This window comes from Bos grunniens, chromosome 1 (assembly GCF_055505025.1).
Source record: "Bos grunniens cultivar Pamir isolate PY7600 chromosome 1, Bosgru_T2T1.0, whole genome shotgun sequence".
Taxonomy (NCBI): domain Eukaryota; kingdom Metazoa; phylum Chordata; class Mammalia; order Artiodactyla; family Bovidae; genus Bos; species Bos grunniens.
This window is the reverse complement of record NC_141165.1, coordinates 7676695-7694724: the sequence shown is the minus strand read 5'-3', so window position 1 is coordinate 7694724 and position 18030 is coordinate 7676695. Positions and strand designations below refer to the sequence as shown.

At 45.6% G+C, this 18030-nt stretch overlaps 1 protein-coding gene across 1 annotated transcript in view; it reads right to left on the bottom strand.

Moving 5' to 3' along the window:
* The window catches only part of KCNJ6 (potassium inwardly rectifying channel subfamily J member 6), a 325736-nt gene that overhangs the window by 76928 nt on the left and 230778 nt on the right, over positions 1-18030 (bottom strand). Inside the window, exon 3 of the mRNA XM_086402868.1 lies at positions 15079-15999. Within this exon, the coding sequence (XP_086258994.1) occupies positions 15079-15999 (921 nt within the window). The remainder of the gene's footprint in view (positions 1-15078; positions 16000-18030) is intronic.

Below are 18030 nucleotides of genomic sequence, written 5' to 3'. Positions count from 1 at the left end.
TACAGGAGAGGGAGCTGGTTTGAGTTTAGGACAAGTTGTACTGAAGAGACCTGAGAGCCACTTAGGTGGACCAGTTAGCAGTCTGGGTCTAAGACTGTCTCGAGGGCGGGACACACCGCATATTTTTGTCTGACATCTTCTCTGTCTCCTGTCCACTGGGCATCACCTTCCCAGGTTACGGATGCTCCTTAGTCATGAGATGCCCGCTTCTACCTGGTGGGCGTGTGTCAGAGTGAACTCCAGGGAAGAGGTGCCACGCCATCATTCCAGCCTTCTGCCTGGCCCTAGAGGAAACCTTGCGATGCTGACCTGGGCATCCAAGTGCTGCCAGCTTGTCTCTTCAGTGTCAGGAACGAGCATTTCCAGCCACAGGCGGGGCTTTACTAAGTCATCCACCAAGCCCAGGGTGCGACTCTGGGCCAGGTCCCCAGAGCCGCAGAAGCTGTGAGGCTGGACTGGGAACGTCCCTGCCCTGCCTTGCTCTTGGCCTGGCTTGCTGATGGCCAATCAAGCTGCTCACTCTCCCCTATTCAGTCACGACCCATCTGTTGTCAGCTTAGTGAACTCAATCTCTTTCCTCCCCCCATCTTGGGGGCTGAAATAGGGTCTGCAAGCCAAGCTGAACAGGCTGAGGTCCCTCAGCAAACACCATAGACTCATGTTGGAGAGACCCAGGGAGGCGTTTGGAAATCTTTTTTGCACCCCCTGTGGATTCATAAGAGCTTTTCCAAGAATTATAGACCAGCATCATTTTTCTCCCCACTTAGGTTTTTCTGTTTGATTGTTTTTCAATTGGAGTATAGTTGCTTTTTTTGGCTCAGTTGGTAAAGAATCCACCTGCAATGCAGGAGACCTGGGTTCGATCCCTGGGTTGGGAAGAAAATTCCCTGGAGGAGGGAACAGCTACCCACTCCAGTATTCTGGCCTGGAGAATCCCATGGACTGTATAGTCCACGGGGTCACAAAAAGTTGGACATGACTGAGCGACTTTCACTTTGCAATTGGTTTCTTGGTTATATAGTTGCCTTACAATGTTGTGCTAGTTTCTGCTGCATAACAGTGGCTGGATCAGCTATATGTTTACTTTATCCCCTCAGTTTTGGATTTCTTTCCCATTATGGTCACCACAGAGCATTGAGTAGAGTTCCCTGTGCTACACAGTAGGTTCTCATTAGTTATCTGTTTTATTATTAGTCTCTCAGTCATATCCGACTCTTTGTGACCCCAGGGTCTGTAGCCTGCCAGGCTCCTCTGTCCATGGAATTCTCCCTGGAGTGGGTTGCCATTCCCTTCTCCAGGGGATCTTTCCAACCTAGGGATTAAACCTGGGTCTACCGCATTGCAGGCAGATTCTTTACCATCTGAGCCACCAAGTGAGCCCTATTTATTTTATATATAGTATCGACAGTGCATGTATGTCAATCCCAACCTCCCAATTCATCCAACTGCCCCCCTTCCCCCTTGCTTTTACATATTTTCCAACTTTGAGGAGACAAACAACATATATGACCTAGTATCTAAAGCAAACACTTTACTATACATTAGCTCTCTGAGTTGTTTTAAACATACTTAATTTGGGGCAAAAGTCCATATAGTCAAAGCTGTGGTTTTTCCAGTAGTCATGTATGGATGAGAAACGTGGACCATAAACAAGGATGAGCCCCGAAGAGTTGATGCTTTCTAACTGTGGTGCTGGAGAAGACTCTGGAGAGTCCCTTGGGCTGCAAGGAGATCAAACCAGTCAATCTGAAAGGAAATCAACCCTGAATATTCATTGGATGGACTGATGCTGAAGCTCTAATACTTTGGCCACCTGATGCAAAGAGCTGACTTACTGGAAAAGACCATGATGCTGGGAAAGATTGAAGACAAGAGGAGAAGGGGATGACAGAGGATGAGATGGTTGGATATCATCACTGACTCAGTGGACATGAGTTTGAGCAAACTCAGGGAGATAGTGAAGGACAGGGAAGCCTGGCATGCTGCAGTCCACGGGATGGCAAAGCCTCAGACAGGACTCACTGCCTGGACAACAACTGTTTGGGGCTAATGTGAACATAGCGTCTGTCCCTCTCAGGTTCGGCCATCAGTCTTGTCCCTTTGCTGCTCCCTGCTCTATGTTCTTCTCTAATCTCATTGCCCTATGGCCCCTCCTTTACCCATCAACTCACACAGATTTCTCTTAATATTCACCCATAGAAACTATGCTTGAGAAAAATGTTAAAAAAATGTATTTACTTAGCAAATGTTTAATTAGAATCTCCTAAGGATGGACTCAGTGACTAGAGAAGACTGATCATCATCCCCCTCAAACTCCAAAAACCATCTTGTTGGATGTTTTGCGGTGAAATGGAAACCCCAACAGGGTTTACTTAGGCTACTCAGAGCCTAAATCTTTTTATTATCGTGCTTTCTGGCAGGAAGCTCAGAGTCTAAAGTGATTCTTTTCTTTCAGTGTTAAACTCCTCCCCTAAGGGTTTTTTGAGCTGGCTGTGTGGTTGCACTTTGGTTTATGCTTAATGCAGAACAAAACTGCTGTGGACTGGGTTGCCCCGAAGTGTTGACTGGTGTGGTTGCCTGATAACATTGAACTGGGAATCTGAGGGCATGAACAAGGAGATTTCCTTTCAAGAGACTCAGTGCCAACTGTTATGTAAGAGCAGATGCCCCTGCCTGCCTCCTGCGGTCAGGTGAGGTGAGCCTGATTAGGGAAGCCAGTGCAGTAATGAAAAGAAACTGGTGCAGCCACTACAGAGAGAAGTATGGAGATTCCTCAACCAACTAAAAATAGAGCTACATAGTGTATAAGTCAGAGAACGCAACGGCACCCCACTCCAGTACTCTTGCCTGGAAAATCCCGTGGATGGAGGAGCCTGGTGGGCTGCATCCCATGGGGTCGATAAGAGTCCGGCACGACTGAGCGACTTCACTTTGACTTTTCACTTTCATGTATTGGAGAAGGAAATGGCAACCCACTCCAGCGTTCTTGCCTGGAGAATCCCAGGGATGGGGGAGCCTGGTGGGCTGCTGTCTATGGGGTTGCACAGAGTCGGACACGACTGAAGCGACTTAGCAGCAGTGTATAACTATCTAACCCTGCAGTCCTACTCCTGGGCATATATTTGGGGGAAAAAAATGGTTGGAAAGTCTATTGCTCTTCAGTGTTCACTGCAGCACTGTTTACAATTGTGCTGTGGGCAAGACATGGACGCAACCGAAGGGTCCACGGACAGAGGAGTGGATAAAGAATGTGTGGCACATATACACCATGGAATGTTACTCAGCCATGAAAAAGAATGAAAGAATGCCGCAGGCAGCAACATGGATGGACCCAGAGACGATCATACTGACTGAAGCAAGTCACAGAGAAGCAGAAATGCCTCGGACGTCCCTTACATGTGGAATCCAAAGAAATGGTGCGAGTGAACTTCCTTACAAAACAGAAAGAGACTCACAGCCTTAGAGAACGGACTCTTGGCTGCCTTTACGCACTGCTATATTTCAAATGGACAACCGACAAGGACCCACTGTAGAGCTCGGGGAACTCTGCTCCTCATTATGTGGCAGCCTGGATGGGAGGGGAGTTTGGGGGAGAATGGATACATGTATGTGTGTGGCTGAGTTCCCTTGCTATCCATCTGAAACTACCACAACACTGTTAATCAGCTATACTCTGACACAAAATAAAAAGTTAAAAAAAAGAATATATCATCAAACCACCACAGTCTACGTACCAATGCTCTTTAATCAACAACCGCACCTTTCTGTGTGCCTTTGTGTGCTATGCCTTCCCTGGAGAGGCGCAAAGGAGGCAGACTGGAAGGTGGGCATCCCTGAGACAGAATCCTAGCTTTGCTAATTCATCATTTGGGTTATCTCCGACAAGGTACGCTCCCCAATGCCCCACTTGAGAACCAACCTCCTCCTTTGTTAAATGAGAATATAGTACCTCCTTTCAGTTCAGTTCAGTCGCTCAGTCGTGTCCTACTCTTTGAGGCCCCATGGACAGCAGCACGCCAGGCCTCCCTGTCCATCACCAGCTCCTGGAGTTTACTCAAACGCATCTCCATTGAGTCAATGATGCCATCCAACCATCTCATCCTCTGTTGTCCCCTTCTCCTCCTGCCCTCGATCTTTCCCAGCATCAGGCTCTTTTCCAATGAGTCAGTTCTTCGCATCAGGTAGCCAAAGTATTGGAGTTTCAACTTCAGCATCAGTCCTTCCAACAAGTATTCAGGACTGATCTCCTTTAGGATGGACTGGTTGGATCTCCTTACAGTCCAAGGGACTCTCAAGAGTCTTCTCCAACACCACAGTTCAAAAGCATCAATTCTTCGGCACTCAGCTTTCTTTATAGTTCAACTCTCACATCCATATGTGCTCCCTTACAGAATGGCTTCAAGGATTGAAAATGATATATGTAAAGCATCTAATCAAGTAATTGACATTCAACAGTCACCTAGTGAATGATGGATGAGAATAGTATCATTTATAAAATCACAGATTCATTCTTTACATTTACTGGACACTTAGTAGTGTACCATGATGAAGGACATGCATTTATTATCCTGCAGAATCTTCTTACAAATATAAGTATCATTCCTATTCAGAATGAAAAAATGTTTGGCAAAGTTAGGGAATGTGATATGCCCAATCACATGGACAGTCAGGAGTGGAGGCAGACTTTGAACTCTGCCTGTGTGACCTCAAAGTCTTACCCAGTGAAGAGAGAATTTAAAGGAGGGAGGAGAAATTCTGCAAAGCAGCTGGCCAAAAGTCCATTTCATGTCATATCTGGAGTTATCAACAGTGTACAACAGTCAACCTGTCAAAATGTTTGTATGGTGTTTTGTACCAGGCAGAAGAAGTTAGAACTGTGGTAACGAACAAACTAAATATTAAAAAAGCTAAAATCATGGCATCTGACCCCATTGCTTCATGGCAAATAGAGGGGGAAGGGTGAAAGCACAGACATATTTCCTCTTCTTGGGCTCTAAAATCACTGTGGATGGTGATTGCAGCCATGAAATCCAAAGATGTTTGCTTTTAGGCAGGAAAGCTATGACAAACCTAGACAGTGTGTTGAAAAGCAGAGACATGACTCTGCCTCCAAAGGTCAGTACAGTCAAGGCTGAAGTTTTCCCAGTGGTCACATAAAGTTGTGAGAGCTGGACTGTAAAGAAGACGGAGTGCTGAAGAACTGATGTCTTTGAACTGTGGTTCTGGAGAAGACTCCTGAGAGTCCCTTGGACTGCAAGGAGATCCAACCAGTCAATTTTAAGGGAAATCAACCATAAATACTCATTGGAAGGACTGAAGATGCTGAAGCTGAAACTCCAGTATTTTGGACATCTGATGCAAACAGCTGACTCATTGGAAAAGTCCTTGATGCTGGAAAAGACTGAGGGCAGAAGAAGGGCATCAGAGGGTGAGGCAGCTGGATGGCATCACTGAGGCAATGGACATGAACTTGGGCAAGCTTCGGGAGTTGGTGATGGACAGAGAGGCCTGGTATGCTGCAGTCCATGGGGTCACAAAGAGTCAGACACAACTGGGTGCCCGAACAATGACAAACAACCCAGATTGCAGTGTCTTAACACACTATCAGGTTATTCCCCAGTCATGTAACAAGTCCCAAGTGACTTGGCAAAGCTATACTCTTCAAAGCCAGTCAAAGGTCCAGAATGACAAACTTCACTGTGACCTGTGCTTCCATGAGAACCGTGGAACTAGGAAGGGCATCATCACATGTTGACTTGTAAGGTTTCCACCAGAATGCTTCTCATGACGTGTGCTTATACTGTTGTGAAAGTCGCTCAGTTGTCTCTGACTCTTTGTGACCCCATGGAATTCTCCAGGTCAGAATACTGAAGTGGGTAGCCTTTCCCTTCTCCAGGGGATCTTCCCAACCCAGGGATCAAACCTAGGTCTCTTGCATTGCAGGCAGATTCTTTACCAGCTGAGCTACCAGGGAAGCCCAAGAATACTGGAGTGGGTAGCCTATCCCTTTCTCCAGGGGATCTTCCCAACCCAGGGGTTGAACCCAGGTCTCCTGCATCGCAGGTGGATTCTTTACCAGCTGAGCCCCTAGGGAAGCCAAAGCGATGCTTACTCGCCTCGTGGTACAGAAACAGGAAACCTGAAGATTTGTCCCTAAAGAGCCACTGACTTGCCACGTGCAGGCCCTGCTCGAGGGTGGGTTTATCTGAGTACTGTCACGACAGCAGTGAAACAGACCAGTGGCTTTATGAGACACACACAGCCTGTGAATGACTGACACTTGCACCAAACTGGCAACTGCCTTCCAGGACCCTGAGAATTTACCACGTGTGGACATCACAACTGATTGAGCAGAAGACAGGACGGAGAGGGATGAGAAAGGAGGGCTGCCTCTGGAGCTCAGTCTTCAGGTCCAGGGGTCAGGGATAGGGACCCCCACCCGAACCCCAGTTCTAGTGCCCCAAATGGTCGGGACAAACATAAGTCACGTGACCATGCTCAATAGAAACAGAAATGGGAGCCTGGTTTGTGCGTGTTAGTTACTCAGTCTTGTCTGACTCTTTGTGACCCCATAGACTGCAGTCCACCAGGCTCCTCTGTCTGTGGGATTCTCCGGGCAAGAATACTGGAGTGGGTTGCCATTCCCTTCTCCAGGGGATCTTCTCAACCTGGGGGCCGAACTTGCATCTCTTATGTCTCCCGCATTGGCAGAGGGGTTCTTTACCACTAGCGCCACTGGGAAACCTGTAGGATCCTAACGTGTGTCCAGAAGGATGGAAGCTGGACATATTCCACAAACAACACTAAGGACTACCACACATTTTAAGCCCTAACTTGCAGAAACTTTTAAACTCACTCTGTGGGTTTTCAGAACCACCTGGGTATCTGTGGTAGATAGTATTATTTTGTTCTGAATTATTTATTCCGAGTTCCTGTGAGAGAATCACAATCCCCATTCCGTGGACATCAGGCACTGCCATATGACTCGCTATGACTAATGAATGGCAGACAGAAGCGAGGTGTTCCATCATTTCCTTTTTTTCTCCCTGCCATTAGAATGGCACGTCCTGTGTGAGGCTGCTCCTTCCGTCTGCATCTTGGAGCCAGCAGGACATGACCCAGGGCTGCAGTTGGCGTTTAACATGAGTGCGAAATGAACCTCCGTGTTCAGAAAACTTGGAGTTGTTCATTACTGCAGCAGGGTGGAGCCAAAGCTGACTGCTACAATGTTTACCATTTCCAATAAATAGAGAACAGTGAAATTGGCTATGTAGAGATTTACATTTACCGTCTGCTTTGTGGAAGTACATCTGTACTTTAAAGCAGAAGTTTCTCTCAGGACTTACTATGTAAATAAGTATTATTCAGTTGAGTTTACAGCACAAAAATACATTCTCCAAATTGGGGCATCAACTGATGAGTTCTTATGAAGGACCCGGGAGGGAGTTGGGAACACAGAAATCCTCTTTCTGTGCAGACTTGTTTCAGGGCAGACTTATCCTGTTTGAAACTTGTGTTGTTTCAATGTATTAAAAAAAGAAAGAAAGAAAGAAACTTGTTTCGGTTGAAACTTGAATCTTGTTTCAATGCAGACTCTTGGTCCTATCCTCCCTGAGGAGTGGCCTTGGAAGCCCTGAGCATAATCGATATTCATGTCAAATTTGGGCAGACATTATAACAATAAAATGTTGCTATCTATAGGAGTGCAAAGTCTCTTCTGAGTCCAGTGAGCCTCATTAATTCAGAGCACATCAATCTCTGACTCAGGGTGGGTAAGTGAGACGAGGCCCAGCTGGCATTTACTCTCGCGTGGTGAGTGGGCGTTTCTTGCCCTGGCCATCCCAGGTTGGCGTTTGCTGTTTTGACTTCTCCAGAGTGCCTTCCAAGGGGCAGTCATGTCATCCTGGGGTATGGGTCCCTGGAGACAATGGGACTGGCTCTCCCAAATGCCCGGCTTCCTTCCTTTCTACCTACGTTCGCCTGTACTGTCCAGGGCGGAAGGAATGATCTAATAGAATTTGTGATGCTGAAAAGTCACCGATGAGGTAGGTTCCATTACTGTTCCCATTCTGTGATGTGTGTGCGTGCTCAGTCGTGTCCGACTCTTTGTGACCCTGTGGACTGTAGCCTGCCAGGCTCCTCTGTCCATGGGATTTTCTAAGCAAGAATACTGCAGTGGGTTGCCATTTCCCCATCCAGGGGATCTTCCTGACTTAGGGGATTGAACTCATGTCTCCTGCGTCTCCTGCATTGGCAGGCAGATACTTTACCACTGAACCACCAGGGAAGCCTGTTCCCATTTTAAAGAGGGAAAAACTGAGGCCTTAGAGAGGTTAAATGGGCCAGTGAATGCGACAACTGTGGTTTCAACCCAGGATTGCCTGACACTATAAATGACACAGAAAAGTGCGGATAAACTGAGCTATGGCCTAGAGAGATTACTTCCAAAACAAAGAGGAGTACTGAATAATTAATACAACAAATAAGATTTGTACGTGGGTTGGTATAAAACAGAGGAGCAAGAGCTTAACTGGGGAGGAAGCCCCTCTGCATGTTTAGGTATTTAGCAGAGGTGTGTGTGTGTGTATTTGTGTATGTGAGTAATTTACACAGTTTTTCCCAGTGATCCTCTTCCGGTCATTAGAAATTGCTGGGTAGAACTGCTTCACTGGCACCACGCTGTCAGCACTCATATTACTGAATGCCCTAGGAAATAATAAAGCTCAATTTATTTAAGGATGCCCTAATTAGAGGAGTCTCACTCTTTGATACTCATCTATTAATTTGAATGGTGTAGTATCTTCCCAACATGAATATTGACTTCAGAGTTTGAAAAAAAAATTAGCTAAAAAGCAAACTTTTAGGTGCTAGTCTATTTTTCTCTTGAGTTTGAATTTTAAATGGTATATATTGTGTGACCATCCCTGACTTTTCCTGAACATCTAGTTTATGAGCTCCTCAAGGCCCATCTGGAGAAGGAAGAACAATGGGTTTTCTTGTGTGTGTGTGTGGTCAGTCACTCAATCACGTCCAACTCTTTGTGACCCCATGGACTGCAGCCTGCCAGGCTCCTCTGTCCATGGAGATTCTCCAGGCAAGAATATTGGGGTGGGTTGCCATTTCCTCCTCCAGGGGATCTTCCCGACCCAGGGATCAAACCCGTGTCTCGCACAGCTCCTCATTGGCAGGTGAGTTCTTTACCCCTGAGCCGCCTGGGGAGCCCCAGATTTTTGGGTACTGGTGTTTTAATAATGAAAAGTTTTATAGTTACCCAGTTCTTTTACCTTTTCAATCACAATAATATATGCTGACCTTGATACACTGCTGCTGTCTAAGTTGTGACATTCTAAGTGCCTTCTAAATTATGAGAAATATTTAACAGAGTTATAATGTTTAACAGAGTGACAGCATTGGTCTTTTTTTTTTTTGAAGGGGTGATGGAAGAGGTTAAAATTCTGTGTGTTCTGTTGCATCCAACTTCTGATCGTTAGGATCGGAACAGTGTCCCCAAACTGCTTAGGGTCACAGAAAGTTGACCATGTTTGGGAAACAGGTATTATCAGGTTTTATCCAGCCAATGACAATACCCAGGTATATTATACTGAGGTGGACGTTTGAGAGGAAGCTCTGAAAAAATCATCTGAACCTAATGCTGGCAGAAGAAAGCGTAGTTGGATTTCTTGATGTTGATGAGTGGTAGATTTCTACCAGGAAAAATAAATTCATATACCTTTGAATCATTTTTTTTTATTGCACCTTATAGAGATTTACCGGGAGATTTTCACCCAAGATCTAAGCATTCCAGATCTTATCAATGAACTCTTTTCCCAGGCTAGGTAGTTGGGGTTACAACACAAAAGAAAAATGACAAATCTGGAGATAATGAATGGCCAGCAGAGGGATTAGCAGTAACTTATCCAAAGAAGAAAATAAGATTTGAGAAATACAAAGGCTGTGAAATATTATTAGTAGAAACAGCTTAAAAGGACTGTAACACTAACCCTCAGCCGTCTTAGCTGAGAAATGCCACTTTTTCAGATTCTATGAGCGCCTCTGTTACAGTGAAGCGGCATTTTGATTACGGCAAACAAAAGTGGTCCTTGGGAAGTCTGATGACTTGACGGAACTTTATGTTCTTCCAGGAGTATTTTTGTAGGTGGTGCTTACTTAACTTCAATTTCAGAATGGCTTTGTGGCACATCTGATTTTAATATACGGTTGTTAAAAATTCATGTGAATGTAATAAAGAATTTAAAAATAAGCTGATAACATTGGAGCCCAACAGAGAAACCTTAAAGAAAAAACTGATGGTGGGAGAGAAGAGATCCTGTCCTCACATTGAATGCCAGTTGTCCTTCTGGGTGCATTGCTCCACAGAATCTTCACGAACCGACAGCATTCAGCGCTGCCCCTGGGGGCTGGACAGCATCATCCGTGGCTTTTGGGCTTCAAATTTTTGCTCTGCCCCTGATGAGCTAGCCTTAGCCAGCTCACTAGTCTTGCTGGGACTCAACTTCCTCACCAGTAAAGTAAGAGTAGGGTGAAGACTTGCAACAAAAATCCTGCCGTCTGTTGCGTGACTTATGCGACTAAGCTCGCTTTGTGTGAAATCAAGTGACTGTGGAAATGGAACTGAGCTTTGCTGTGGAGAAGGAGGGTTTGCCTTCATCTGCTTCTGGTTTGCCCTCTCCTCCTTGGTAACCCCCAGACACTGACTTCTGGACAGTCAGCCCTCTTTGTCATCCACAAAATGTTATTTAGGATAACCTCACCAAGTTGGCAGCTTCCCACCCTCCACCATCCCCAGTTTTCTATGTAGTATATAAATGTTTCAGAAATTCTCTTCTTTGAGAAAAACCTGAAAGGAAAAAAAAAAATCCCACAGAGACGGAAGAAGAGCTCACAGACTAAGGCTTGGAAGAGATTTCAGCCAACCACAGTGTGTTAACCTCATTTGGATTCGAACAAGCAGATTAAAAAAAAAATTAAAAAGACATTTGTAAGACAATTGGCACTTGGCACATTTAGTAGATATTGAATCTTAAGAAATGATCATTAATTTTTTTAGGTGTCATACCAAGGTTACAGTTACGTGTTAAAAAGAGTCCTTATCTTTTAGAGACAGATTCTGAAATATTTGCAGATAGAATAATATGATGCTGGAGGGGGAGTTAGTGAGTAGATAATACAGATGAGACAAGCTCGGCAATGAATTGACAATTATAGAAATTGACTGGTGGGTACATGGGAATTCTTTACATGATTTGGTCTACTTTTGTATAAGTCTCATAGATTCCATCAATTAAAAAAATATATAAAATGTTAAAATAGATAACAAGGACTTACTGTACAGCACAGGAAATTTGACTCAATATTCTGTAATAATCTATATGAGAAAAGAATCCAAAGAAGAGGAGAAATGCAGATACATATAAACAAATCACTTTACTGGACACCTGAAATGAATACAATGTTGTAAATCAACTGTATTCCAGTATAAAATTAAAAAAAAAAAAAGCTTACCAGGGATTCATCCTAAAGGAGACATATTTGCTGAGGTGTTGGAAAGGGCTGCCTGTCACCGTTGCATAATCGTTGGGGGTAAATTTGGAAGTTCATCAATCAGAAAGCCTATAGTGAGGAGGCACTGGCTGGCACGGGGCCCAGCTCTGCGTGGCCGTCATCTAGCCTCCAGGCCAATTTGCCCTCTATAAATATCATCTGTATGAATGCTTTACTATTTTAACGCACGCTTGCCGCAGCTGCTCCGCGTGTTTGTTTACGTAGCTGTGAACCCTTCTGTACACATCACTATCTCCAAATTGCCCATGTGTCAGGCACATAAAGGGCCCCCTTTAAAAATACATTTGCGCAATGAGATATGGCCAGTGCCCAGATGTCTGGGTGGCTGGTGTCAGAATTTTCCAGGGTTGGATTCATTTTCAAAAATAGAATCACATGACTGGAAGGTTCTTGAGAGGTGACACATTCCCCCTGATCTGGGCAGGGCCAGATCCAAGCCATCCACCAGGAGCGTGGGTCTGTCTTAGGGCCAGGACTGGCCCTCAAAGGTGGGCAAGACTCAGCCGCTTGCCTTCCAGGAGCTGACCTGCCATTTCTAAAGATGAGCCTGACCCTGAGTGATGTGATGAAGCAGGCTGGGGGCAGCGAGCTCAGGGATGGGATATTTACTGTGGGTCACTGGCTGACCTGTGCTGAGCCTGAGCCCCCAGCCGTCTGAAGGACTGGTCTTCTCAGCCTACTGCTCAGTAGCTCGGATCTCCAGAAGATACCACACCGTGCAAGACAGGAAGAGGGCATTGCTTCAAGGGTGCAGAGGTGTTGCTGATGGGGCTTGTCCTTGAAATGGGCCTCAGTGAGAAGCCCCTTAATGGAGGTCATGGACAGTAGTTTAAGGTCAACTGAGACAGACTTGAAACAAAGCTGGAGTCAAGCAGAGGCTGTTTTGAGTCAGCTTGGGTTTCCATGGCTCCTAATTTCCCATCTAGCCCTCCAATGAATAAAGAGATCTTTGTGAATTTGTTTTCCTCAGTGTGCATTTGGTCCACATTAATTTTTTTCCTGTGGCTTTGGTTCACTGAAGCATCTTTCCTTCCCCAAAGTGAAAGTGAAGTCATTCAATCCTCTCGGACTCTTTGAGATCCCATGGACTGTAGCCTACCAGACTCCTCCATCCATGGGGTTTTCCAGGCAAGAGTACTGGAGTGGGTTGCCATTTCCTTCTCCAGGGGATCTTCCCGACCCAGGGATCAAGCCCATGTCTCCTGCATTGCAGGCAGATGCTTTACTGTCTGAGCCACCAGGGAGTCCTTCCCAAAGGCCTGTTTCATACCCATAAATCCAAATTGTGCTTTTCATTCACAAAGAAAAAAGTGTCCCCCTGAAGTTTAAGAGATCAGACGTGCTGGAAAGACTGAACTGTGCAAATCCTGTCAAGAGAAAAACCAAGAGATGTCTAGCTTCTAGAAAAACCTAGAACTTTCTAGAGCACACCTCCTCCCTCTATTTTTGAGAAATTAGAAAATTATTGTTATTATTTTTAGAAAGTTGATAGCAGTTGCCTTTTCCCAGGAACAGGGGTGTGTTGATTCCTTTTTGCTGGCAAACACCCAGTTTTCTCTAAAGCAGCAGCAGAAAGGCCACCGATGCTCAGAGGCAAGTGTCACTATTAATTACCAACAAAGGGACGGTCCTCTGGTTGGAAAGGCTCACTCATTACAAGCTGTCATCAGAAGGACACGGCATGCCCTGGGGAGGATTCCGACTCAGGGACAACACAAAGATAAGTTCCTTATTCCGCATTTGTTTATCTTTCGAGATTGGGCTTTGATCTGAGGAAACACTGCTCCTGCAATTTGAAGTTCGAATTAACACCAGTAACCAGATGGTACCACTCCACTGGATTTTGCTTCTGGGGCTCAGAGATGGGAGGAGAACGAAGCTTGCCCATTTTCCTCCCTCCTGTCCTTTTGGGAGAGTTTATAGCGAGAAATCAAATATTAAAACTGCATCCCCAGTGGTCAGTTTGTGCAGCCAGAGGCTGTATCTCAATGGCCACCACTAGGGGGACCCAGAGTCCCTGTGCTTGGCCGGGGAGGAAGTTTCTGGTCCTTGGGAACTGAGGAGCTCCGTTTGAGTCGGTTTTCCCTCCCCTCTTCCCTGATCCAGGCTCCTCCCCGCTCTCCTCCTCCCTGCTCTCCTCCTCCCCCTCTCCCTTCCTCCCACACAACTATTGCCTCACCAGTGTGCCCCAAAGTCAGTTACTCAGGGTACAGAGAGCCCTGTGCACCTGTATAGCACTTATTTAGCATTTCACAATAATTATTTTGTTTTAGACGTTCCTTTTGTCTCATGCAAAGGAGCACAGTTTATGCAATGCCTTTTACTCACCTTTTCATCCTTGCAGCATTAAAAAAAATCTACTGCCGAAGGTTTTACCACCTTAAGAGAAATTTGTTAGAGGTAATGACCTTGCCTGTTGGGTCCAGGGAGGCAGAGACATGGCACCAGTGACTTTCACTGGATGGATGACCGAGCTCAAGTTATGGGTAGACGAAGAGTCTGGAGTCTGGCCAGTGGCCATGCATTTTCAGATTGTGTAAACCTACCCTCAGCCTCAAGTTGAAGACCTCAAAGCATAGAAAGGCCAATTGTACAACTAAAGAGCATCCCAAGGCTAAAAGCGATAACTCAGAAGGCAGTAAAGCAATGTGTGGATTAGTGTTCTACTTTATGCTCATCCTATGGGACACTATTAGCTTAGGTCAGGGGTTATGACTCTATTTCATACAACATTACAGATGAATATGGAAGGACCTCCTTTGCGGCTGGGATGTGTAAGACATATGAAAAGATATGAGTGAAGACGTCAATAAAAACAGACCATTTCTCTATTTTTAGAAGAGATTATCTTGGTTAAAATATTCCAACAATTAGCTGTTCACAGCAGAAGGGCCGATAGGACTATGGTGAGTGGGTCTCAATTTTTATTCTTTTCTGCTTGAGTTATTTACTGGGTCTACAGGAGGTGTGGCAGTTAGAGTATAGAGAAAAGACACCAAATTCTCACTTGATGTAAAAGAAAAGCCAAGGCTGTGGGTCTTGCAAATGACTCCCAAAGAAGGGGCAAAATAGCATTTTTATTAAAGCAATTTGTCAGGTTTTCTTTTGAAAGGCTTAACTTCTTCTTCCTGTCTTGGCAATAAATAGCCTCAAGTTATACAAACTAAACAATGCTTTAAAACCACGTAAAATTGCTTTAGAGGGAGATCAAATTTTCATTTAAGTAAATGTTTGAAAATTTAAAATATATTAAGAGGTGTTTTTAAAAATTATTAATTTATTTTCCAAAGGGTTTTTTTTTTTTTTAAAGCTAAATGGTTAGACTTCTTGGTGGACATCCTTAAGGTAAGAGGCTACGTACTATTTCATGAATAAAGAGGTGACGTCTAATAGTGAGGGAGGTTCGGTTTTCCACATCTTGTCATGAGTAAGGATTTGAAGTCCGGCTTAACATGAACATCCATCCCCAGACACTCCAGAGCGGGAATGCCTTACCTGTAGCTTCCACCATTCCTTCCAGGATGACCACAATTTCCAGTTCCTCTTTGGGCAGTTGGGCTTTGGAGATCTCCCAGAAAGGACTCTGCTGGTTAATTTCGTGGCTGATGATGAGTGGAGACACCAGAAACAGACGGTCATCCCCCGTGTAATACCCGACGTTGATGTCCGTCTGGTTCAGAGGGATGAACTCCCCTTCCGAGGTCTGTTTGGATTTAATCAGCTTGGCTCTGATGGAAGCCTCCACGATGTGGGAATTCCTCAGATCCCCCACCCGAAACATCAGGCACAGTTTCCCATCCCGCATGGAGATCACCGCGTGCGTGGAAAAAACCAGGGTCTCCGCCCTCTTCTTGGGCTGCGATATTTTAACAAACATGCACCCCACCATGAAAGCGTTGACAATGGACCCCAACACCGACTGGATGAGGAGGAGGATGATGCCCTCCGGGCACTTGTCCGTGATGACCCGGTAGCCATAACCGATGGTGGTTTCTGTCTCTATGGAGAATAAAAAAGCAGAGACGAACCCGTTGAGGTTGGTGACGCATGGAGTCCACGACGGGTCCTCTATGTGGTCCATGTCTCCTCGGATGTATGCAATTAGCCACCAGATCATCCCGAAAAAGAGCCACGTCACGGTGTAGACCATGACGAAGATGAGCAGGTTGAACCTCCACTTGAGGTCCACCAAGGTGGTGAAGATGTCGGTCAGGTAGCGGTAGGTTTCCCTCACGTTGCCGTGGTGCACGTTGCACTTTCCATCTTTCCGCACGTACCTCTGGATTTTCCTTTTGGCCCGGTCCCGGCTGATGTGTCTCGGCAGGTCGTCCCTGGCCTGCTTAGGCAACTTTGGCTGGTGAATGGCCACGGGGCTCTCAACGTCCTGGTCCATGGAGTCACCCTCTAGGACGTTAGCTGGTGGTTTGGAGAAAAGAAAAGAAAAACCAAATGAACCGCTGGCTCTCTGAGGGTCCTGGAAACCCCCTTGGTGGTTGGCAGTGTGGTAGACGACCGAGCATCATTGGACCATTTGTGCAGCTCCTATCAGAGCAGATGAAGCCTCTTTTGGGGGGAGCGTCATCTGCCTGTGCCCTGTGATCTAGCTTGTGTAAGGACTTTACCACACTTCCCATCAGGACAAGGCTCACTGCTGTGAAAGTGTCTCCCTGCCAGCAAGTTCTAAGAGTCGGCTCTGACAGCAGGGTGTCTCCTGGCTCTCTCTGAGATGCTGTGGTATGTGAGAAACAGCACACTCCGGATAAAGAAATGTTTCGATCCAGACAGCCTTGGTGCTACCACTCAGTGGCTGTGGGCTCCTGGTCGTGATGTTACGGATTGTAGAGATGGGTCCTCTGAGGACATAATTAAGGTTAAATGAGTGCAAAAGGGTGAAGCCCGAATCCAAAAGGACTTGTGCTCTTTTACTGAAATGAAGAGACACCGGGGCTGTGTTTTCGGAGAAAGGCCATGTGAGGACACAGAGAGGAGGCAGGAAGAAAGGTCTTCCAAACCGATTGAGGGCACCAGAAACCAATCCTGCTGGCACCTTGGTCTTAAACTTCCAGCCCCCAGAACTGTGAGAAAATAAATTGCTGCTGTTTAAGCCCTCCAGTCTGTAGGGTTCTGTTAGGGCAGCCTGAGTAGACCAATAGACTATTAGAATTCATTGACTGATCCACAGTTTTCACATGTACAAAACGGTCATCATGATAGCCCATTCATAGGGTTATTATAAAGTTAAGCAAAACCACGTGCATGATATCTGCCTACATGAAACAGACATGTAATAAACATTCCTTTTTATTGTCCCTTTGCTACTCTCCTTGATTTTAGGGGCAAGAATTTTGAGTGAACTCTTTAAATTGTCAGTCAAATTTCAGAGTAGAAAAAATTCTCGTTTTTATTGGTAAGTATGAGCTTCCGTGATAGCTCAGCTGGTAAAGAATCCGCCTGCGATGCAGGAGACCCCAGTTGGACTCCTGGGTTGGGAAGATCCCCTGGAGAAGGGATAGGCTACCTACTCCATTCTTGGGCTTCCCTTATGGCTCAGCTGGTAAAGAATCTGCCTGCAATGTGGGAGACCTGGGTTCTATCCCTGGGTTGGGAAGATCCCCTGAAAGAGGGCATGGCAACCCACTCCAGTATTCTGGCCTGTGGAATTCCATGGACTGTTACAGTCCATGGGGTGGCAAAGAGTTGAACATGACTGAGTGACTTTCACATGCATGCATTTTACCCTAAGGCGATGCCAAGGTTAAAAGCACTGTGGGGCATGTCTTTCTCTTTCTATATGTTTACGTATTTGATTTGGTTTCTGCCTCAACATTTAACATCTGCCGTTTTGGCTTGTGGTTGTACTCTTTCTGCTGGCCGTCATGATTAATGCATTGGTACAATCATCTGATGACGGAGCATTAGGAAGACTCTCCTGGAATCCGAGTGCAAGGGGACATTTAGAATCGATGTTGCTATGAAACACATATAAACCACTGTGTGAAATTTCTTGTTCAGCCAATAATTTTAAAGCTTTCTGAAAGTTTTAGAAGCAGTTTCTTCCCTCAGGCTTGTGTTCTGTGTCATTTGACTCTGGGGTGACTTTTCTCCCCTTGGTTAAAGGAGAAAAACTGTTGAGAATGCATTTATCTGAATAAGCAAGCAGCTGGGGATGGGACTCGAGTGGTACCAACTTATCTTATGGATTAACCTTGCTCATGGTTGGATAGTTTCCTTAATAATCAATCCCATGGATCTATTTTTATTTTTCAGCACAAGGAAGAAGCAGCATCTGGTCTGTGAGTCCAATGTTTGGCGAGATCATTTTGACGTTTAGATATCTGCCCTCAGTAACTCTTCATTTGTAGAGGAGGAGCCTTGTCTTTTTTCCTCTTAGAACAGAACAGATACCAGGACAAGAGTCAAAGGAAGCAGCTGAGACTGGGACAGGGT